We start from the raw sequence: 25,905 nt of genomic DNA on the forward strand, positions 1-25,905 counted from the left end.
CGAGTAGGTGACCAATGACGGAAAGTTGTTTTCCACCCCTCCCCCCCCCCCCCAATTTTTTTTTAATTTTTAAGATTCAATCCACTGCATCAAAGGTACTGTGTTACCTCATTCTTTGCTACAACTGCTTTTCCACTTCCAGGCATTGGTTGCAGAGCTGACTCAAGATACTCTCGAGGAGTGATACGCCGACCATGTTCAGCCAGCTCCAGATAAAAATCCTGCATTAAGAATCCAAATGTTTTGTAGCGCATTTCTGTTTCATGTTAATCAGTTACCAACTGCCTGAAGGTTGCAGAAAAGTGAAGTCTGTGTTAACATTTGTTGCCTCACAAGAGCATAAGAAGCCTTGATCAGATTAAAGCCTGCAAATTACAAATTGTGTGGACAAAAGGTATACGTGCTTGTACAAAAAGTAATTAAAGTGTAGAAGCCAAGAAATAATTGAAATGAAAACAATTTGACACAGAGACAGAAACAAGAAGGCTTATTTCCAATTGTGTACTAAACAAAGTGCAGGAGTTTAATTTGAGTCCTTAACCATGGAGAAAATCATCATTCAGCCCAAAAAGGCCCTGATATCAGCTTGTGGGCTCCCCTTGTTGTTAATCACTTATCACTCTTCCCATGTGCATGTTCACCTCAACATGCTCCATTGTAACCATCAAACACCTTTCCCCATGCCACATGCGTGAACACGAAACATGTTTCACTAATGAAACATTTCAGTATGCAACATTTCACATAACCATTTCACTCCAAGGGAAAAAAGAAATTTCATGTGACATTTCACTTATGACCTACCCAAGAGTGAAATTTTTCATACTGAAACGGGACTGAAATGCAGTGTTTCAAGGGTGAAATGTTTTACGGTTACCTTAACACACTCATTTTTCATCCTCAATGTACTTGTGGCAAAATTCTATCAGCATAGGTTGCTAGATACATAAATCTATCACTATAGTCATCTGATGCAGGTCAAGCAGTTTGCAGATTTATATAATGTTGTGGAACTAATTTTCCAGCCCTTTCAGCCTTAAGAGCAGATCTGTCCAGCCTTGTATCACCTAGGTGCTGCCATCCAAATCAATGGCCTTTGAGAAGATGCTCATTGGGGATGATTGTTTCCTTTATGCATACCATGGTTGAGTTGGAAAATTATCACATCAATGTCAACTGAACAAGGAACGATGCATTTAAAGATGATGGAAACAACATGACAAACATATATACCGCCATCAAGTTTCAAGGAAGGTTCAGCAACAAGTAGCTAAACCCAAGGCGGAGAGGCACACAACCCTCTTCTCATACAAGATAAAGCATCCTTGTCATATATATGCACTACTATGATCATGAATTCATCATTGCCTACACTAGGCAACAATCGAACCAATGAGTGCTAGCAACCTTTCAAATGTATAGCTTCACAACCAAGGTGCAAACCATACATGTCAACATATACCAACTCAAAGTGACTAGTACACTATAGTGTGATCCCAATCACAGAAATATCGCATACAATACCCTGGATGCAAACTTAGTATATCCAAAATCCACTACATAATCGAGCTGTTCATCCCTAGGGGAGTGGAGGTGCAACCTCCCCCTTAAGCACCAACCAATACTCTAGACCCTATATGCTCTACTGAGCCTGAATGAGCCCGGACCCAAAGTCAGTTCTACCTAAAATATAAAGGCAAAGTGCAACACTAAGAATGATCTACCAGGCCACCCTCCATCCATTTGCATCATCCATAGGTGAACCAATCCTGAAATCTAACCAAGTAGAACATGGAAACTTTATCTCCCCAAAACTTGAACTAGGTTCTAGGCCTTTTTCTCATATTCAATAGATCTCTCTCTGGTCCAAGGGAAACAGCACAAAAGGAAGTAATAGGCAGTAATGCCTTCCAAAACCTCTTATTGTATTGCTCTCTTTGCACACGAAAGCATCCAACTTATGCCATGCGATCGTTACATCCACTTCAAAGGTACTCCTCAACCATGCAAAAGCAAACACTTGCTTAAACTATACCCATGTTGACGGAGCTCTACCACAATGTATTTCCCTTCAAAAATGTGGCTACCTTGTGAGCTTACGATGACTCAATGAAGTTCCATCCTAAGTATGCCACATCAAACAATTGAATAAAGGTTAAAGCTTTCAATTTGTTTTGCACACCACTAGGTACTTCAAACTTCATTGTTTTGCCATACACACTCATTTCCAAACATTTTTGTTGGGCACATTGGATTTTGCATACCACCTATCATTCTTGGATATATAGAACCATGCATTGCTTACCCATAGCTAAACCATGACCAGCCATTGCATGAAATATGAAACCTCCACCAAAGTATCCTGCATGCCTTACATTCGAATGCATACTTTGCTGTCCAAAAAGTCACCAAATTGGCATTTCCAAGATTGTCATGCATCCGTCGTGCTTGCCCATAGCCAGCATTTGCTTCTACTCATTGATAGCATTTGGTGCTTCTTGAGGTTGAACTGCCTCGCTTTTTTGCAACTCATACTATCCTAGAGCTTTAGACAGTAATTTCTTTTTTTAACCTTGTTGAAAGCACTCATCTTCACCTTGTTGGTCATCAACATTTGGAGGCCTTCAAGGACCCGCTTCTTTGTCGAATCCCACAATCTCAACACCTCGCTCATGTTGTGTGCCCATTTCAAACTCGCACATTGCACTCCCTTCAATGCTCTCTAATCTTCAAACCATGATGCATCACCATTGCTTGAACCCATATCACTAGGATATGGTAATGACATGCTCGTTGATATGCACTCTAACTTATCATCAATTCTAAAAAATGCAAATACATTGGCTTGCAATTAAGTATCTTGAGCCCACCTACTCAAAAGACTTGATGAATCCCAACAATGGAACCATGAAACCAGCTTTCCTTCTTGGAAGGAGTGGTAGATAATCTAATTTAACACTCATTACAGCAACCAAATAAATTCACAAATCTGAGATAAGACTTTACCACCAAAATCTTGGATAGTTAACACCCAATTGATCCCAAAACTGGCGCCCCTTGTGGTATTCCTTTAACTTGTATTACTATGAATCTGCAATACATAGAGATGTAGACTAATCTCTCTACAAATTCCAATACTTTGTACCGTCACCAATGACCAATAGCATCACCATCCACTTTGCCCCTCAATTCTAACACAATTCGGGCACAATTGAATCGAGAACACCTGCAAGCAAGTTGACTTCAATGTGGATGTACAATCTCTATCAGATCTGCTGTAAATACTTTGTTTCCAGCAATTGCTCTGATTTTTGGGCTTCTATTTAAGGGACCACACTTCGATTGGGCTAAGAAACCCTAATCTCTGCTATAAATTAGGGCCTTGACAACATAAACAATGTTGCCCACCTTCAAAACAATTGAGCAAAAGTGAGAATGGCTGAGAATCAATGGCATACTTCTCGAGACATTCAATAAACCTTAATTACAGCATTAATTAGGTCTGAATTCAACAAAACAATGCTTGATATTCTCAGATTTGTTGAGATGAGGGAGAAGAACAGTAGAGGAGGGAGAAACCTTCAATCCAATGTCAAGAAAGTGTTGTAACAGCTATTCCCTGCTGTTCTAGAGAAAAAATCAGATCACATGCTGATTTTCAGGGTTTTGTTGCTGTTTGAAACCCTAATTTATGCAGGCATAACTGTCAATAACCTTATTTTTAGGGTTTCCTGCTGTTTACAGCCCGCAAAATCTGCTCTAAATCAAGTTGCCCCACTAAATTGAAGGTTCAACAACCGTTTCCCTACTCACAACTCTGTTCTCCACCCTCAGATCTGCCCCAGACAGCCCAGAACAGGAGAAAAACAGCCCATCATGGAAGATACACTTGCATGCAGCCCAAAACTGTCCCAAACTTGACATTTAGCAAATTTCCATTTTCATTGGGGCCTCCACATGCAGAAACGAGCTGCACATTCCTTTGGCCTTGCCATCATTAAGATAACATTAGATGGTAACCAACCTCAATTTTAAATCCTAAGTGTCAAGAAACCTTAATTTAGGACAGTAAATCATTTAAACACACACTACACCAAAAGTCCTTTCCAAGTGGAAATTGAATGTCCTTAACCAAGATCTAACGTAAGCACCCCATTGGTACCTATCCACCACCACTTCTACCAATGTCCCCCCCTGCTAAAGCGAGGATAGTCTATCACCGCGACTCACATTTGCACCTCACATGTGCACAACTTAAGTGTCCCAACTTATGTATCCAAAAAGCATTAAGTGAAAATTTCACGTCCTCATGACAATCCACTACAAGCCCACTGTCAAATCCTTCACTACCTATGCAATAATCACCATGCTAGGAGCTAGGGGTATCAAAACTAAAGTTCATTTTAATTGAAACCCTTGCTGAAGTATAATTAAATCATTAAGTTCATTTCTCATTCTAGTGACCCCTCCACTACGTGAACATCCATTTTATGACACCTCATATCCTCGCTTTGTTCCTTGAGTGTGTTCATTCATTTAGTCACTGATGCATTATCATTTTATCATTCTCTCAAAATTCTTTGTTACTTCTATTGATTTGGTTCTCACTCTTTATGCTACAAATCCCAATTCTCCGAGTAAATTTCCTTGCATTATAACAAATACATAGCTGCTCAAATTATCAAAGTTGTTTAGAAAATTTGGATTTGCCAAGAGCACCCAAACTAACATTCAATATTACAGATTTTTCCAAGCATGCAAACATGTGACGTATCACACTTTTTCTTCAACATCTTGAGGCTCAATCGACAAAGAAGAACATCATTCTATAAATGTGCACAAGAACACAACCATGCAATTTTGAGAGAGAGAGAGAGAGAGAGAGAACACAAACTAACATTCGATATCCCACATTTTTCCAATCAAGGAAAACAGGTTACACTTTTTCAACATCACTAGGCTCAATAGACAAAGGGGAATATCATTCTGTGAATGACGCACAAACATAACCGTGCAACTAAGAAAGAAAGAAAGAACACAAAAAATAAAACACAAAACATGTCTAACATTGAATGAAACACGATTGCATATCATGTTGATGACTTCGGACTTAAGTCCCTACATGAGTGCAAGAGAGACAGTGCATTAATGGGACAAAATTGAGCAACACAAGTGAAAAAATTCCATCAAGTGAGAAAGTGGAGAGAGAAAATATTGATTTTGTTGAAGAAGATTGACTACGAACAACACCAAAGGATGACCACGATCTCAAGAAGAGAGAGATGTGATGATAAGCAAAGTGAACTAGGCAATCATAAATAGCCAAAAAGTAACCGATCTAGCTGACCTCTTTTAAAACAAGTCCAACCATACAAAATATATAGCCTTGCTCTTAAGAGCAAACAAAGTGACAACTAGCCATAAAGAGGATAAATGGCTAAGAAGTCCCACGTCAAAGCAACGTGAAAAGAGTCACAATCAAGGCATCACAAGCAAAACTACCCAACCAAAGCATCGCAATCCAAGTTATCTGCACATACGGAGGAAAATCATGGCGAGTAGATCAAAGCAAAGCATTGCCTCCATCTAACTGTGAGAATGCGCAACAAAAAGAGGAAAGTGAACATAGAGAAGAGACAAAGAGAGAACGCAAGAGAGAGAAGGAACAATGTGACCACAATGGCTAAAGGTACAAGGCTACAGCAACCAGCCCCAACATGCACCTCTGCGCATCAATGTGGCCGCCCAACAGTAGCAAGGGGATGAGAGAATGAGGAAGGCTGGCTGATCATGAAGGATCAATGATGGATAATAAGAGTGGGAGGGCACACCACCTATATATAGGCAAATTGGGGCCACAACTAGTAATAAAGTTGCCATGCCCAAAAAGTGGACACCAAGGACACCCAAAAGTACCCAAAAAGAAATGCACTAATGTGCCCTCCATCTAAAGTGCCTAAAACATGTAAAATGACAGACAAATACAATGTCAAAGCTCCTAATATCCTCATTTGAGGCTCAGAGGTAGGAGATGAGCACACAAGGCACACACGACTACTAAATATCCCCTCTCAAATCTTGGATGTAGTGCAAGGCCAAAGAAGATGTGGATCCGAGATCCAAGGGTGGCAAGAAGAGTGCCAATGCCGACGAAATCTGTTCATAAAGAAAGCCATTCAAGGAGCAAGACCACCTCTCCATACAAAAAATCTAATCAAATGGAAGGCCACCAAAGGGCAACGTAAACGCAAAGGCCTCGAACGGATCACTCGAAAAAACCCTAGTTGGGGATGGGTGAGCCAAGCCTCAAACCCAACTATGAGACAATAGTGAGGGACTATAGAAGGCACCATAAGCTATATAGAAACAAGGAGGACCAAGAGCCAACCTAGCCCTACTGGATGACAAACACAAGATCTTTAGCACTTGGAGATATCGCCCAGCTGCATGGTTGCTCCGGTAGGCCATTTTCTAGAATGCAGATGATATCATCTACCCAATGGGATGTGAGGTTTGCCTTAAAGAGTTGAGCCCCTTGCCGAATGTGAAACAAATGGGCATCCAGAAGGGTAGTAGACAAACAAGGGAAGGATAAGTAGATATCAATGTCGTTCTCTAAAAGAGAAATTCGATCTAAAACTATGACCCCCTCTCCAAAGAGAAGCCGAGAGAAATGGGTGGTCTAAATATAGCAATGGAAATGGAGAGACCTTTGAAGGCTCACACAAAGAAGGGTATCCAACCAAGAATGGATGAGCTAAGTCATTAGCCCAAACAAATAACAATAGCTAGGAGCTACCGAAAGCATTGAAATCCCCCGTACAATGGATGGGCCTCGAGGACCATATGGCAAGGATAGGCTTGCAAGCAAGGATCCTAAAGGAAAAAGGTGATTGGAGGAAGGAAAAGAGTTGTTGCAAGAAATAGACACCATGTAAGAGTGGATAATCTTCAAAGAGCTCCTCAAAATTTTGCAAAACCTCCTTGAAGCAAAAGCAAGAGCCAAGGAAGCAACAAGTGCATCACCAATGTCAAAATCCTATTGGATTGAATGGACAGGTTGACAAACAAGAAGTGGAGTAAAGAGAGAGAGTGAGAATAGAGACATGTAAAAGCGTGCAAGAGTATCTTCACTAGGATGAATTACAAAAATCAGAACACAAGGTACAACCCTAAGGTTATATAAACCTACACATAGAAGTGTGTTCACACTAAGAAACAACCTCTCCCACACAAGGGGATAAAAAGTGTCTATGGATGAGGTGTGTTCCCACCAAAACAACTCAAAGGAAAATACAAGGTGTATTTAACAACCCCCATGGAGTGAATAACATGAATGAAACAAGGATGTCAAAGATCAATCCCTAAATGGAAGTAAGCCTTAAGCTTTGCGAAAAGCTTTGCACTTTTCTTTAAATAGAGCCTTCATGTATATCTCTACAATGCCCTCTTTAGGCATATAGACTAAATCAATCTCCCCTGTATGGAGTCTTTCTCTACCATAGTAATAATGAACCTCATTGTGCTCTGTTCGTGCATGAAATACTGGATTTCGTGCAACTACCAATGCGGTTTGACTGTCACTGTAGATACATGTAGCTAAAGAGAGTGCAATATGCTAACACAAACTTCCTCATTGAAGTCACCATTAAGAAAGCAGTCATAATGTCAAGCTGATGCACATTCGAGCAGTGATGTGCAGCCAAAGCAATGAGTGTACAAATGGTCGTCATACGTAACATGGATGCAAAGGTCTCTTCATAACCAACACCCTATCTACGAGCATAACCCTTTGCCACAATCTAGCTTTGTAGCAATCAATGCTACCGTCTATATGACGTTTAAGCTTAAAGACCCACTTAGTACCAACGGCATGCTTACCTTTAGGCAAGTCACATGACTATCTTCAACACTTTGCAACTTTGATTACATGGAATACTGCCAATGTTTATCCTCCAAAAGCATCCTCAACACAAAGAGGCTCTTCACCACAAGCAATGGCCAATAAAGCACAATTTGTAACGTTTCCTAATGCCTAATGAGGTCGTCCTCGAGTACATCCAAGAAGAGGGCCAATATGTTTGTTGTCCCATAAGGTATCCAACAGCCATCTAGGCATCATCTTTGCTTCCAAAATAGCAACCCTCTCTCTACATCATCATGATCAGCAGCCTCAATGGAGGGAACATTAGGTTGAAAATCAGAGTGGGCAAGTTGTGAAATTTGTTGCAATGGTCCATGACATTAAGTGGGTGAATGCTCAACAATCTTTGGCAATGATCTGAATAATGGCATAAGCAAATCAAACACATCTTCAAGGCCAACAATTGGTTGATTTTTGCACTCACAAAAAGGCATTTCTTACTTTTCAGCAAAGAGAACATCTCTACTGACGAGCAATTTGCTTGTAATCAATTGATACAACTAATAGCTTGTGCTCTCAATATTGTACCCAATAAAAATGCATTTAATCACTTTGTCATGCAACTTGTATCTCTTTTGAGACAAAACACGAGTATAGGCAAGACATTCAAAAGTATGCATGTGTGCAACCACTAGCTTTCTACCATTTCATGCCTCGTAAGGCATGACAATTTTTAATGCCAAAGTAGGAGAATGATTCAACACAAAGCAAGTTGTATGAACCGCAGCCAACCAAAACTTATTCAGCAAAAACTTTTCTTTAAGCATACATCTCGCCATCTCCATAAGAGATCTATTCTTGCCCTCAGCAAGACCAGTTTGTTATAGTGTATAAGGTGTGGTACACTGATTAATAATGCCCCTACAAGAAAGAAATGCTACAAATCCCTTTGACATGTACTCCCCTCCTCTATCAACGCAAAGAGTAACCAAGTTGCAGCAACTAAGAGAAGGACATGCGTCTGCAACCATGGCAATAAAATGCTGAAAGCATGAGAATACATCTCACTTGACCTTCAAGCCAACCATCCAAGTGTGACATGTGTAGTCGTTAATGAAGATAACAAAGTAGACGCATCCACTAAGAGAAGGACTACACATAGATCCATATACATCACTATGCACAAGCTGCAATTTTCGTATGGAACCCACACTCCCTGAAGGGATGAGTGCATAGTGGGAGTGCGAGTCAAAAGTGGAGCAACAGTGTTGAGTGTGAGAGTGAGAGAATCCTAAGATGAGTGTACTAGATTGTTATCGTACACAAAGAATAAAATGTATTTATATGTTAGGGTACAAATAAGGGTGTCTTCACACTTGTATAACTCTACATGGAGACAAAGGGACTTTAGACCCAACAACCTGCCACTTCAAGGCCCGAAGTGGTACCTTTAAGCTAACCAACTCACACTAATCACATGCAATGCTCATATTGAGTCTTTGCAAGACTCTTAATGAGAATATCTATAAGGTTATCTTGGGTTTTGATCTTAGTCAATGTGACAATTCCATCTTCCAAGACTTGTCGTATAAAGTGGTACCAAACATCCATGTGTTTGGTACATGCATGAAACATAGCATTCTTAGCCAAACAAAAAGGCACTCTAGCTATCACAACCAAGTACTGGAGTACGTGAAGAAAAAACCAAAGTCCTTGACCAAACGGCTAAGCCAAATATATTCCTTAGAAGCTTCTATGCCACAATTTTCGACAACCTTGAACACCAAGAGATAGCCCCACCAGCCAAAGTAAAGACATAACCAATGGTAGATTTCCTAGTGTCAAGATCTCCTACCATGTCCGAGTCACAAAATCCCTACAACTCTAGTGTACCCTTTCTATAGCATATACACTTCTCTTGTGTACCTTTTAAATATCTGAAAATACATTTCACACCTTTCCAATGTGGCTTGCCAGGGTTAGACATGAAATGCTAACAACTCCCACTACATTAGCAATATCAAGGCAAGTTGCAACCATAGCATATATCAAAGATCCACAAGCTGATGCATAAGGTATACCCTTCATAGCACTAGCAATTACAGCATCCTTTGGGCAATCAACTTTGCTAATCATCCTTTGGGCAATCAGCTTTGCTAAGCTTTGTATTTGGTGGTAAAGGCACACCAAGAAGCTTAGCATCAGCCATATTAAACTTGTCAAGTACTTTGCTAATGTACCTGTCTTGTGAGAGAAACAACAAGTACTACCCCCTATATCTTTTAATGCGCATGCCCAAAATGTGTTGAACTGCCCCCAAATCTTTCATAAAGAAGACTTAGCTACCTTTTAAGAGCATTCAAAGTACTCTTATGCTTTCCTACAATCAACATGTCATCCACATATAAGACCAACACAATAAAACTTCCACCATCAACCTTTTTAGTATATAAGCGGTGATTTGCATGATTGTGTTTAAATTTATGGTTAAGCATGAAGGTATCAAACTTTTTGTACCATTGTCTAGGGGCTTGTTTCAACCCATACAAGTTGTGTTTCAACTTACAAACTAAATGCTTTTTCATTGGGATGGCAAAGCCTTCTGGTTGTTTCACGTACAGCTCTTCATCCAAATCACCATGAAGAAAAGGGGGTCTTCACATCCATCTGATCCAACTCTAAATCCAAGGATGCAGTGAGAGCAAACAAAACACGGAGCGTAGTCATCTTCACCACTAGTAAATCAATCTCCCGGAAGTCTATATCCTCCTTTTGTGTATAGCCCTTAGCAACCAACCATGCCTTGTACTTGGACTTCCCATCAATACATTCCACTTTGTAAACCTATTTATTAGGGATAGCTTTCCTATCCTTGGGCAAACGTACAAGCTCCCAAGTGTTATTTGCATACAAAGACTTCATCTCTTCCTGTATAGCAAGCTTCCACTTTCTCTTGTTTTTACATGACTGTGCCTCTCCGAATATCAAAGGCTCACCCTCATCAGTCAACAAAATGGAATCCAAAGATAGCTGAAACCTCTGTGGCTGCCTTTTAACATGTGTAGACCTTCTTACCCAATGATATGTATTGACAGGCAATGGGTCTATATCCTCAAGAACATGCACATCATTATCAGGTTGCTAATTTTCAACATTTTCTTGCTGATGTAACTTGTTTTCAGCATGTTCTTCTTGCTGTTCTATTCCATCATGTGCATCTATTAGCTGTCCATTATCTTCTAGCTGTGGCATAATGGGTTACTCCTCATTTTCAATATCAAAAAGAACAAAATCTTCAGCCAATGGCTGTTGAATGGTTGGCTGTTCATGTTGAAATTTGACCTTTTTTTTTTATCAAGGTCACCTTGTGTAGCATGTTTCAGCAACTTTGCCTCATTAAATACTACATCTCCGCTCCCTACAATCTTCTTGTCCTGAGGAAGCCAAACTCTATAACCCATCTCTCCCTCATCTCCATATCCCATAAAGATGCCCTTAATGGATTTCATGTCTAGTTTGGTCCTCTATTCTACAGGTACATGCACAAAGGCATCACAACCAAAGACACAAAAATGGTCATATGAAGCAAGTTTGCCAAACAATACCTCTTCAAGAATGCAATTTTCCAATGCACGATTTGGAGAGCGATTGCATACATAAACTCTAGTTTTAAGAGCCTCTCCCCAGAGCTGTTGCGGGAGATTAGTTGTGGACAGCATGCATCTAACTCTCTCACAAATTGTGTGACTATATCTTTCAGCCACGCCATTTGATATTGGATTGTAAGGAGCTGTCAACTCCCTTTTAATACCATGCATCTCACAAAACTTCTTGAACTCATTAGAAACACTCTCACCCCCCATTATCCATTCTTGTAGTTTTTAACTTAAGTCCTCTTTGTGCGGCAACAAAAGCATGAAACCTTTTAAAGGTATCCAGCACTTCCTTTTTACTCTTTAATACATACACCCATGACTTTCTACTAAAATCATTAAGAAAAGTGACAAAGTAACATGCACCCCCATATGAAATACCAAGCATAGTGCACACATCAAAGTGCACTAAAGCGAGAGCATTGGGCTTCTTAACGACACCAAGGTTATAAGGAGACTTCACATGTTTTCCATGTATGCAATCATTACAAAAATCAAGACTAGAGCCTTTTACATCAAATCTTCCTAAAGAGGAGAGAATCTGAAGGCCCTTTTGGCTCATATGACCAAGTCTTTTGTGCCAAAGTTCCATCTGTGATTGAACTTCAACCGCAGCCAAGAACTTGCCACGTAATACTTGACAATGCAAATAGTACAAAGTCCCCTTTTTGCTGCCTTTAACAATCAACATAGAACCCTTGTGGACTTGACATCCTATAGAATCAGCTCTTGGCCATTTACAAGGACCAAGTGAATGCCAATCATAAACATGAATTTTGTACAAGCCACGGCATAAAGTACCAATGATGGCAATCACATCATCATCATGATGTGTCCTTAACCATACATCATAGCCCAACAAAGCAAACTTCAAAGCCACTAGTAGCAATGATTGATGCAGATAACAAGTTCTTTTGAATGCCAGGTACATACAAAACATCCTCTAAGGTGACATCCCCATTCACTGCATTGATAAGGATTTCCCCAATGTCTTTAATATATAAGTAGCATTGTTGGCATGCGTGATGCCCACCTTATGTAGCGTCAACCAAAGAAACGAAAAGGTGCATGCATGAGGTGATGTGCTTATTAGCACTACTATAAAAGTACCAATCCTACTCACTCTCCTCTGCTAAAAGGCCTACATCATGTATGGCAGGGTCATAAGAACAAGACACCGCAAAAGCATATGAACTCAGTGTAGTGTGAGGTTAATATCTTGCACTTCCAAAATTTTCCAACATGAGATTGTCAAAGAATTTACCCCTATCATTAAGCAAAAACAAGCATGCGAAACTTGGGATCAATGTAAAATGGGGGTACTTTCACACACTCTTGTGTTGCCAAATATAGAATGACCACACTACCACTCAAAGGAATAGAAAACTCACAAAAGGTAAGAGGCTTAGTTAGGGGTTTACCGTGCAAATACAAGATTGGCGTGCATAGAAACTCACCTCGGACCCTCAAGTAACCAATGAAGCATGTTTTTACATATGACAATATTGTTTATAAGACCTCATTGAAAGTGGAGGATGCCAAGAAAATAGGTATGCTCCAATACCATGTCAAAAAATAACAAACAGAACAAAGAGATAGTAGGGTTTGCGAGGAGAAACATAGTGTGTACAGCAAACACTGAGAGAAGAGAAACTCGCAAACAGAAGAAGAACACAATGATGATACACTAAATAATGCAATGAGAAGAAAAGCTGATACAACAGACTTGAAGCTCAGACGATAACTGCACGATCCTATTTGCATCAAGCGGCAATACTTGTGGAAATTTGCACTTTGAAGGGAGCGAAATGCAATCCTTCGAGCAGCGGCCTATTGAGGTAATCATTGGAAGGTGAAGTACAACTCTCGAGGGAGCAAACCACAGTCTTTTGATGCCGTCAAAGATATGGAAGATGATCGCTAGTTATCAAGGGAGCAAACCGCAATCCTCAAATGCCTAAGCAGCAAAACGCAAATCCCAGAGTGTGTCAAAGCTGTCAAACACAGGGAGAGCAGCCCAAATGCTGACGCCAAGGGATGGATAATGATGCCAGATGAAGCGACAGCCACCAGGAGGGTAAACGCAGCCTGTGAAGACCTATCAACCCAAAAACACAAGTATCTAGGGCTACAGAAACTGACACCAAATGTGGGGTGTATCAAGTAGGAGGATGTTGATACCAAGCTGGGGAAGGTGATGCCACATGTAGAGGAGGTCTCCAAGCAGCCAAACGCAAATCTAGTGAAGCTTGAGGAAGAGAAAGAGATCACCAGCTATGGAGGACTGACGCCAAGGTAGAAGTGTTGTCGCCAATAGTCTAATGATGACGCCAACAAGGTGAAGTCTCCAAATGTAGGACCTGAGTAATGGGACAAGGCACCTGAAGGAGAAGAGGAAAGGTGACCATGAATTGTGATGTCCTCCAATAGAGGTATGGACACCAATGGAGAGAAAAGGAAAGAGTGTGGAAGTGATAGAGGAAGAGGGGTAAAGAATGAATAAAGTGACTACCAATTTATACGCCTAAGCTGTCTAAGGCAGCACACCGCTAGGTGGGCGCCCACCAAAAAAGTGGCCAAAATGTGGACATCATCCCTTTTTGGGGCTATCAATGTGAAACCCTAAATAAAGTGTGTAAACTGAAGAAGTGGTTTCTCAACGCCCCCTCTCAAGCCCAAAAAGGGATAAAGAAAGAGAAGCAAAGACAGATACGAAGAAGATGTAGAGGATCCCGGAGATCCAAGATTTCCACCCAAGAGAGAAGCCACAAGCTCCGTAACTCCGTGCTGGAAGGAATTCGAAGGCCTCGTCACCAAGTCGTAGCTGAACCTCCAAGGCCCTGCTGATCTAAGCTGAACAAGTAGAAGCCCCCTTTGAGGGGGGCAAAGAGAGTACATCCCCGTTTGTACCTCCTCTACGAGGGAGAGGGAATCTAAAAACTCATGGATCACAGACTCTAAATCATCTAATGACGAAGGGACTATCGTCAATCGAAAAGGCTTAGAGTGCATCACATGCATCGTATTGCCTTGAGCATAAAAATCTAAAAGGTGGCACATATACTCCCGGGGTATAGGGAGCAAAGGCCCATGTCGGCAAGCATCAATGGGGGTTCCGATGATGCCGGAATAGGAACACCAAGCGGTTTGTCCATCTGCATGTGGAGAAGTCCTAGCACTAAAGTGTCAAAGGAAGGGTGGCTGGGAGAGGGTATCTCTATCTCTTGGTGATGCAACGGAAATGAAGGGGAAAATCAGTAGATGATACCAAACCTGCAACCTATCTTTAACTTCTCTGATGTGCAAAGGATCTTCGTGGTTCACTGAGCGCCTCTGGCTCTAATACCATGTCAAGAAAATAGGTATGATATGATACCATGTCAAAAAATGACAAAGAAACCAAAGAGATAGTAGGTTTTACAAGGAGAAACACAATGTATGTATTGCAAACACTAAGAGGGAAGAGAAACTCAGAAACACAGTGATGATACATTGAATCATGCTATGAGAAGAAAAGTTGATACAGTGAAGCCGAAGCTCAGATGATAATTGCATTGTCTTGTCTGCATCAGGCAGCAGCACTTGTGGAAATCTGCATAGTGAAGGGAGAGAAATGCACTCCTCTGAGGAATGGACTATGGAACTAATCACTAAAAGATGAAGGGCAACTATCGAGGGAGCGAACCGCAATCCTTAAATGACAAGGAGTAGCCTAGGCAACAAAACACAAATCCCAAAGTGTGCCAGAGCTGTCAAACGCAAGGAGAGCAGCCCAAATGCTGACGCAAGGGATGGACGATGACACCAAAATAAGGGACAGCCACTAGGAGAGTAAACACGATTTGTGAGTCCTATCAACCCAAAAACGCAAGTACCTAGGGCTGCAAAAATTGACACCACATGTGGTGTGACACCAAGCAAAAAGATACTAATGCCAAGCTAGAGAAGGTGATTCCACATGTGGAGGAGATCCCCAAGCACCCAAATGCAAATCTGGCAAAGCCAAAAGGGAGAGGAAGAGGTCGCCAACTATGGAGGATTAACGCCAAGGTAGGAGTGTTGTCACCAACAGTCTCATGATGATGCCAACAAGGTGGAGTTTCCAAGCGTAGAACCTGAGTAATGGGACAGAGAGCCTCGAGGAGAAGAGGAAGGGTGACCACGAACTACAATGTCCTCTAGTAGGGGTATGGGCCGCAGTGGAGAGAAGAGTAAAGAGTGTGGGAGTGACGCAAAAAGAGGGGTGAAGAATGACTGAGGTGGTGTTGGTGCTGGTGAAGAATGAATAAAGTAATTGCCTATTTATAGGCATAAGCTGTCTAGGGTTGCGCACCACTGTGTGGACACCCACTGAAAAAGTGGCCAAAATGTGGACACCAACCCTATTTTAGGGCTGCCCTTTTTAGGGCTGCTAGTGCAAAACCCTAAATGAAGTGTGTAAAGTGAAAAAGTGGTTTCTCAACAGAGGATAATACCAGCAAGACAAGTTTTGTTGGCTTTAAGGATTGTGATCACTTCTAGAAGTTAGGAGGGGTCATGAATAAGCCTCAAACAAGTCAACACCCTTGTCCATTGTAGAATGTAAAAAGGCAATGATAACATACACTACATTTATTTGGGCAAACAACATACTGCAAATGATTAACCAAAGAAAAGAAAGGCACCAAGATTCTTTTCTCGTTAAGCCTACTAACTGCAAGGGAAAAGCATATAGGACTGAGAGACAGGTTCATTGTGCAGATCATAGGGAGTCATCCAAAGATTCAGGAGGTGTCAATCTATAACATTTCGTTGCACACAACAATACTGTATCAACAGCTAGAAGTTGCTAAAAGAGTACAGTCTGACTGGCTGGGTGGTCAAAGAAAGCTACTTTTGGTCCACATGATTTGGTTAGGCTACATGGGTCAGTTCAGGGTAGCAAGTGGGCCAGACTCATCCAAAGTAGCTGCAATCATATGGCGAGATACTCATTGTGCTCAAATCCTCCTCGAGCTTGAACAAATCACTCGAAACCAAGATGCTTAGAACTTTTGCATAAGATTGAATGAGCTTCTTGCATTTGAGACTAGATGTTCATTATGTGTGGCTATGATTCAAACCAAACATGTGTCAGCACATACAAAAGACTAAGACCGAAATGCCCCCTCTGCACTTTTCAAAAGAGTCATGAGAATAAACAGCTGCAAATTTTCACCTTCCAATGCAAAAAAAAAGGTGGTTCAATCTGTCATTTCACAGCAGGACATCACTTTAAATTAGAATGATAACTCGCAAAAAGAATCAGCCAAGAGGAGGAACCTTACGTAATAAGACTCAGTTGTGCGCTTAAGAAGCATGCTTTTCAGATAGCAGTTTTGTACAGTATGTTACTTTGCAAAGTCATTGTATCTAAGGGTGCCTACTTTCCTAAAACCCTCAACAAAAGAGATGTATAAGACAGGGTAACCTTTTTCCCCAAGCCATAGAGAAACTTCTAAACTAAACCACAGGTTCTTACCCGTAAAAGCCACAGGAACACTGGTGAAAACTGTCCCAATTCAGCAGCTGAAGATTGATTTTGTGAAGCCCTTACTCTTATGTGTTTGGTCATTTCTGTAACCAAAGATAGGCGATCCAATGCTGCTTCATCAATGCCCCCCATCTAGATTAAATGAAAACGTGCAGGATTGAGATCTGAAGCACTTCCAGAATCAAAAACATCCAGTGAAGAGATGTCACACCAACACATGCAGGATCTGTAAATACATACATGCATTTCACGTGCATATGACAATGCAAACAGCAAGGTGAATCCAGCAATCAGAGCATTCCTAAAATTATACAAGGAAAAGAGACACTTTATGCACATGACATGCAGAAACAAATTGGCCATAATCATGGCCATGTTAGAAATATTAGCTTACAAACCTAACCTGGTTGTAAACGAACATGCTGGATAAGAGCACAGCTAAGGAGAATATTTGAGTGCTGTATGTTCCCTGGAAAAGGAAAGCTTCCCCAGTAAGTACAGGATGTTGAGCAATGCTGCAAAACTGAAAAAAACTTCCAAACAGAAATAAAATTTGGGCTATACAGTTTGGTCGTAAGCATCTATCCCTTCGCTGTCCAGAAGCAAAAGACTGTACTCTGTTCCATCAGCAGCTATTCTTTTCAATGGGGTGCTCCACATCCACAGACCTTTTGTGCATGGCCTATGCGTTGAAGCTACTTGGAAGCCACTGCTCCTTCCTAAAAGCTTTCAACCAGTGACATTTTGAGATCAAGACTTCAAAATAAACTTCCTCCTAGGCTAGAATCACACTTTCAAGGTTACACATGACCAAAACTCATTGCCTTGACTAGCCGCAATCAGGCCTAGAGAGGTTGCATAGCAGTGAGTCCAATGGGCCAATGAAACCACCCTCAACTGATGGAACATTGCGCAGTATCAAAAATTTGTTTGTGCATGATACCTTATTGATTGTAAAGTATAAATCTTGATTGGGCATGAGTTGCACTTAGGGCACTTGAAATATAACTAAACATATTGGATAAGAAAAGAAAAATCATGTCTCTGTACAAGTTTGAAGTCAGAAATGAATAAGCAATATTCTGCTGTGACATGAAGGTAAGAACATGTGCACAAGGATACACACAGCACTGTCAAATGTTTTTTGAGTGGGTAAGAAAACAAGTGAGATCTTAATGTATGAGCAAGTCTCTTGATCAGAAAAAATGCACCTGCCTGCCTTACTTCAGAAATAAGCAAGAAAAACAAAGCCATAGAAAACATATATTGTATGGATTGGTACTCGTTTTTCCTTTGTCAATGTACATAGAACTCTTGTTTGGCATTTAAAAGTCCTTACTGCAACAAGGTGCCTTTCTCCTAGTGACACTCCAGTTGCTTTGCTCCGATGGCTTCAGCAAACTCACCCCTCTAGCAGAACGGCAATCACTGACACATGGCTGATCATTCGATTCATTCCTCCACTCTCTCTTTTCAGTTACTCAAATTGTTTGGTTAAATTTCTTGCTACATCAGAATCTTGGCCCAACGCTTTCTGAGACTCTTGTATCTAGCTATGGCAATGGGTCTTATCTCAGGTCCTAGGAATGGGGCAATTCTGTCTACATTACAAGTTGTACTTGTGAAATTGCCAAAAAATGTGCTTTCCAGAACATAGCCAAATGTCTTAACTTGTCAATCTGATTTTGTCAAAATCTAAAGGAAATATTTCAGTAGATACTTAGCAACTACAAAGCCCAAGCATACTTACTCACAAATCCACATTTATGTATAATTTGAAATCAGGGTTTTTGCCTAGGCAATAGACATTCAGGCAATAATAACATGTCAAGCATCTCCATATAATGCATATATGCATAAACAATGCCAATACACCTCAGGAGCTTCCCCTTCAAGACTCTTGATTGTTCTTCAAGCCCTACCTCAATGCTATATCTAAGTCCATCACTTCAGCATGAATCTTTTGGGCCTTTCAAGAATCCTATGCATCACATAGCTCATCGAATGAAACGTATCCCAAACAATCCATATATCATCACCCCTAGAGATGAAATGTCCAAGTGATGTGTAAAAATGAATTTTCTAAACGAGTATAGCATTTTCTGCCTATCTTGTTTTAAGAATCAACCATACTAAATCAAACACTGTTCAGTACCTCTGTAACAAGTAACCCTTCCTACCTTATAAAATAAGTCATTGATAAGTGTTCAAATTCCAAGTTGTGGCATTTGTCATGTTGCCAAGTGTTTTGCAAATTCACGAATGTCTTGCTTTATATGGGGCCAAAGAAATGGCAGTTTAACTTCTACAATTTGGGACCCCCTTAAACCCTTGGCAAAGCCCAATCATAAAGTCACTATAGAAGAGTATCACAAAATTCATCAATATTAGCCACACACAACCTCTCTATCTAATGAATCCCCTTGTGCTCCTCTAGTGATTGGCTAGGTGGCATAAGCCTCTAGATCTCGCTTAATCATCTTTAAACAAAGCAATTGAGAGGAAAAGACATTTAAGAGACAAAGACATGACATTAAGGTAAAAAGAGTCAGCTTTGTCACCACCAGTTTAAAAACATTGAAGTATTAATCAATGTGTGATATTTTAGCTATTGGATTGCTGGTTGGACACTCTCAATGAGGGATGTGATGGTATTTAAAAACACCAAACCGCTAGTGGCTAGTAGTTAAGGTATGGTTGAATCCCCATAAAGACCTAAAGAAATCAGATTGCAAGAATAACCTAGGTAACCAAATTGCAAGAATGGGATCAAGATCAAATCTCAAGGATGGGACCTAGCAGATAAAGATAGGGTCATGAGGAATCAGATTGCAAGAATAACTTAGGTAACCAGGTTACAAGAATGGGACCAAAACTCAAGGATGGTTTAGCTAGGCTTGTTAATTGAGAAGGTGACTTTGGACTAGCTCTTCGCGTTATCAATTGTTTATTTTCTTTTAAGTTGTAGATTTTTGTACTACTTTTACTTGTGCAAGTGTTTTCTTCTAAACCTAATCACTATTTAATTTCTATAACATGAAATTTCATGCTATAACCATGATTTGTAAGGAAACATAGATCCAATGGATTATACCCTCAACTACAATGTAACCAAGGAGTAGTGATATTTGTTGGGAATAAAGGGCCATCATGCCTTTTATATGTGCACGGGTGTGAACACACCCTTAGCACATTTGTACTTTCATATATATCTATCTAAAACCTAAAGAGGTACACATTTGTACTTTCATATATATCTATCTAAAACCTTAGCACAATTGTAACTTGTGGAGTGCTGTAGCACAAGGCTTAGTGCTTCTGAAAATTTATTTGCAAATCTGAAATTTCTGCTTTTCTGTGGTTATTTATTGCTGGTTGGTACTTGTTTATACCTTGGTCACTTGTGTGACAGCTTGGGCCTGCACTTGCTGAATTTTTTGGTCACGTTTGGGCTGAAAATCATGGCTGGCAGCAATGACAGCAATCATCTCATGCACATTAAAAAGGTTGAAGGAGCACATAACTTTGCAATCTGGCAAAAACAGTGCAATAATATCCTATTGCAGAAAAAGCAGGCCAGGCCAATTAAGACCAAAGGGGCAAAGCCCGCAAACATGAAACAGGAAGACTGGGATGAGTTAAATGAGCTTGCACGCTCAACCATCGAGCTATCAATTTCCGATGCCTTGCTATTTAACATTGAAGGTTTGAATTCTGCCTATGCTATTTGGACTCGACTGGAAGAACTGTATGCCCAGAAAAGTGCCGCAAGCAAAGTTTACTGGCTGAAAAAGCTTATGGATTTGCGTAAAAAGGAGGGTACAGCAATCTCTACTCACTTGCATGAGTTTAACTCCATTTTCAGCCAGCTGGTTGCCTCCTTGAAATTCAAGATTGATGAAGAATTTAAGGCTATGTTCTTGCTTTGCACTCTGCCAGAGAGTTGGGATACATTCACGACTGTTATGAGCAATTCTAATGCGATGCTTTTGTATGCTAATGTAGAGAGTTCTCTATTCATGGAAGAAATGAATCAACAGAACAATGCATCCAGTAAGTCTTCCACTGCTTTGCATACTAGGGATAGATCACAGCAAAAAGGAAAATTTGATAGCGAGGGACGCAATAAATCATGTGGTAAGGATGTTGAATGCCATCATTGTGGCAAGAGGGGTCACTTTAAACGTGACTGCTACAAATGGAAGAAAGAGAAAGGAAAGGGCAAGAAAACAGATGATAGCAAGGAAGAGAAAAAAGAGAGTCAACCTAAGAAGAGCAATGTCAAAATCAAAGAGGTGAATGTAGTCACTCATGACAGTGATAGTGGAAACGACGTACTCTTTGCCACTTCACACTTTAGTACACATGCTTTACTTGCAGATATGGATGATGACATACACACTTGGATTCTAGATTCAGATGCTTCCTTTCATGTCACCCCTCATCGTGAGTGGTTTTTTTACTATACAAGGGGTCGACATGGTGTTGTCCATCTTGGGGACAATTATGCATATGACATTGGAGATATTAGCAGTGTGCAGTTACAGTTTCAGCATGGCTCTGTCTTCACATTTCAACATGTATGGCATGTACCTCAACTCAAGAAGAGCTTGATTAGCACACGGCAGCTAGATGATGATGGATTTCATACCACCTTTGGTGATGGAAAATGAAAGAACTATAAAGAATCTAGAGTGATTGCCAGAGGTTGTAAAAGTGATACCTAGTAGCCTCTCCATGTATCTAGTGTGCGTGACCATGTTGTTGCCGTGACTGAGCAGCCAAGTGTTTCTTTTTGGCATGTGCCGGTTGGGACACATAAGTCAAACTGGAATGAAAGTGCTTTCTTGCTTGGGTTACTTGCCTTGTCTTCGGTATGCTAATTTTTAGCATTGTGATCATTTGTTTATGGTAAATATGCACAGACATCTCATAAGAAGTCTCTTTCGTTGAAATCTTCCCCTCCAGAGTTAGTACATTCTGATCAATGTCAGATGCCAAGGTTATCTTTAGGAAAAAAGAAATACTTTGTCACCTTTGTCGATGATGCTACACAGAAGCTATGGATTTACCCTATTCGTAGCAAGGACGAAGCTTAACAAGTTTCAAAATGCATCAATTGAAAATCAGACTGATAAGAACTTAAGTGTCTTCACTCTAACAATGGTGGGGAATATGTGTCCAAGGCCTTTCAAGCATTTTATGACAGCAAAGGGATAAAGAGGAAGCTCGCTGTCCCTCATAATACACCTCAAAATGGAGTTGCAGAGCATATGAATCGGACCATACGGGATAAAATCCGTACTATGCTATCTCATGTTGCATTACCCCCTAGCTTTTGGGCAGAGGCTGTTATGACAACTGTTCACTTGATTAATCAGTCACCGAACCAATCTTTAGTGGGCAGGGGGAAGAAATCCCTCAGGAAGCGTGGTTGGGCAAGCCACCTTCATATGCTCACCTGAAAGTGTTTGGCTGCAAGGCTTTTGTGCACATTCATAAAGAAGAACGCAGCAAACTTGAGCCAAAGTCCTGTAACTGCATTTTCCTAGGAAATGGTGATGAGGGTAAAATGGGGTATAGATTCTGGGATCCCGAGAAAAGGAAAATAATACGTGGCAATGATGTTATCTTCCGAGAAGATCGCATGCATAAACAGCCTGAAAGGACTGAGGAGATCCATAGGGTTGTATTCCGGGAAGAAATACCTTTTGGACAGCAAAATATGCCCGTTGTACAACAGCAAATACCTGCTGTAAATGAACCTGCAAATGCAGAAAATAATGCTGCAAATGATAAGCAAGCCATTGCCTATAATGATGAGCCACTGGATGTGCAGAAACAACCAAGACAGCAAGCTGTTAATGCTGATTTGCAGGCTGAAATGCCAAGGCCCAAGACAACAAGCTGAAAATGGAAATTTGCAGGCTCGACAGCTAGCAAACAATGATCATTGGGTTAGGAGATCGTCTAGGGCTACTAGACAACCTGATAGATTCGTTCCTGATGCAAACAATGTGGCTAATTATGTCATGTTGGTGCAGTTGCCTAAAGGGCTGAAAACCCTTCCATGCAAATGGGTTTAGAAGATGAAGGTCACTTCTGATTCCTCGCCAAAGACAAAGCAAGATTGGTTGCGAAGGGGTAAAGGCAAGAACATGGAGTTGACTTTGATGAGATCTTCTCTCCAGTAGTCAAGATGACTACATTGAGAACCATTTTGGGCTTGGTTGCAACTGAACATATGGAGCTCATACAAATGGATGTAAAGATTGCATTCTTACATGGTGATCTGCATGAAGACATATATATGCAGCAACCTGAAGGGTTTGTAGCAAAAGGGAAAGAGAAGATGGTATGTAAACTCAAAAGGAGTTTGTATGGGCTGAAACAAGCACCAAGAGAATGATATCATAAGCTTGATACATTTATGCAGTCTCAAGGTTTTCATAGAAGTCAATTGGATCACTGCTTGTATACCGAGACTGAAGCAAATGGCAGCTTGATTATCTTGGTTCTGTATGTTGATGACATGTTGATTGCTGACAGGGATACACATGCCTTGGACTCACTGAAGCAAAGTCTTCATGGCAGCTTTGACATGAAAGATCTTGGTGATGCAAATCACATTCTTGGCATGCGAATACTCAAAGATAGGTCAAAAGGATTACTCTATCTATCTCAGCAAGAGTATATCTCCAAGGTTTTGCAGCCTTTCAATATAGAGGGGGAAAAACAATTGGGATTCCATTGCCTCCATATGTGAAACTCGGTGCAGAGAACAGCCTTACATCTGATGATGAGAAGCTAAAATGGCCAAGATACCATATGCTTCAGCTGTTGGCGGTTTGATGTATGCTATGATTGCTGCACGTCCTGACACTACCTTTGCAGTGGGAGTGATTAGCAGATACATGGCAAACCCTGGTAAAAAGCATTGGGAAACATGAAAGGTATTATGAGATACCTCAAAGGCACAAAGGATTTATGCATTTGCTTTGGAAAGCAAAAGGCATCTGTCGTTGGCTTTACGAATACAAACTATGCTGGTCATGCGGACTGCAGAAAGTGAAGCATGCAAGGAGGCTTTATGGCTTTCACGTCTAGTGGGAGAGCTTGGCATTACAGAGTTACTTGTTCTCCATTGTGATAGTCAGAGTGCTATCATGCTAGCACAGAATCCCGTCCTTCATGCAAAGACGAAGCACATACAGGTGAACTATCATTTCATTAGAGATGTACTTAACAGCAAGAGCATTGAGCTTGTCAAAGTGCATACAGATGATAATCTTGCACATCTTCTCACGAAGGGTCTTCCAACAAAGCAGTTTACTCACTGCCGACAGATGATGGGAGTTAAAGAGGTATATGTATTTCAGCTTTGTACATACCTAGACTTAGTTGATTCTTTTCTCCTCTTAAGGCACATTGCCTTTAGGTGGGAGGTTGTTGGGAATAAAGGGCCATCCTACCTTTTATATGTGCACGGGTGTAAACACACCCTTAGCACATTTGTACTTTCATATATATCTATCTAAAACCTAAAGAGATACACACACAAAAAAATTGTATCCAAGAGCATCGTACATCACTCTCTTTGACTCTCACTCTCTACTCTTGCTTACGTTTTGCTCTCTACCTGACATTTTCATCGCAAGACATTGCATCGCCACTGTGCCTCGCTCACTTCAATATTATGACTACTATGTCAACACCTATGATGCTAAACGGAAAACTTTTGAATGTACATTTAATGTTACAACTGTCAGAGTGCAGCGATGCGGAAGCGTGGGACCAAGACTCAGAGAGAGAGAGTGAACGCAAAGAGAGAAGAGAGAGAAAGAGACAGTGGAAGATGAAGATCCGTTGTATAAAGTGTGTTGTATACAAAGATATGCAGATATGTACACGGACGCAGTGCACAGGACTGCGTGTCTCCACCTCGACGATGCAACCTGCTATCCACCTCGAACTACACTGTAGTATGCACAATCTCGACCCTGTAATCTACACGAATCTCCAGCCTGAGATCTGTAATCAGAAGTGTGGAAGACTGTGCAGAATGTTGGCTATAAATAGCGACTGGTCAGTCCGCCGACCAGACTACCACGTGGCGCCTGCACGGCCAGGACCTGATCGCTAACACCCCCTCTTAGAGCCTAGACGAGGCAAAAGCCTGAGGGATCTGGCATGTCTCCGAAGTAGAGCATGGGGAAGCGCCTTCGTAAACAAATCTGCAAGATTGTCCTCCGTCTTTCAGTACTCCACAGCGATGGTCTCATCCAGAAGCTTCTCTCTGATGAAGTGGTACTGGATTTCTATGTGCTTCGTCCGGGCATGGAAAACAGGATTCCGTCCCAAGACAATGCAACTCTCATTGTTGCATTGCAGCAAAGTAGGACGAGTCTGGGGGCAGCCAAGCTCCTTCAACAATCTCCGAAGCCACACAACCTCACATGTGGTGGAAGACGCGGCCCGATACTCCGCCTCAGTAGACAAAAGGGCTACCGTGGGCTGCTTCTTGCTACTCCATGAGATAACACCTGCACCCAAGGTAAAACAATAGCCGGTAGTAGACCGCCTGTGGTCCACATCGCCAACCCAATCCGAGTCGCTCCAACCTGCAAGTACAAGATCTGAACCACCTGTGCCTGCTGGATAATGAATCCCTAAGTCAGATGTTCCCCTCAAATACCGAAGTATCCTCTGGGCAGCCTGCCAATGCACCGTCTGAGGTTCACTCATAAACCCCGCCAAGACACCAACAGCAAAACAAAGATCAACACAAGTGTTGAGGAGCCAAATCAATGATCCAATCAACTGACGATAGCGGGAAGCATCCACCAAGGGAGAAGCTGAATGTGAAGTGGCCTTCC

General features: G+C 41.2%; 1 protein-coding gene across 1 annotated transcript in view; it reads right to left on the bottom strand.

The window, feature by feature from the left end:
* The window catches only part of LOC148036014 (Guanylate-binding family protein), a 76,442-nt gene that overhangs the window by 34,208 nt on the left and 16,329 nt on the right, over window positions 1-25,905 (bottom strand). Inside the window, exons 3-6 of the mRNA XM_087678017.1 lie at window positions 17,594-17,755; window positions 17,433-17,498; window positions 17,018-17,161; window positions 108-221 (exon numbers count right to left, since the gene is read on the bottom strand). Coding sequence (XP_087534143.1) covers window positions 108-221; window positions 17,018-17,161; window positions 17,433-17,498; window positions 17,594-17,755 — 486 coding nt within the window. The remainder of the gene's footprint in view (window positions 1-107; window positions 222-17,017; window positions 17,162-17,432; window positions 17,499-17,593; window positions 17,756-25,905) is intronic.

This window comes from Lygodium microphyllum, chromosome 5 (assembly GCF_053477565.2).
Source record: "Lygodium microphyllum isolate KBCC chromosome 5, Lygodium_microphyllum_v1.1.10, whole genome shotgun sequence".
In the NCBI taxonomy this organism is placed as follows: Eukaryota; Viridiplantae; Streptophyta; class Polypodiopsida; order Schizaeales; family Lygodiaceae; genus Lygodium; species Lygodium microphyllum.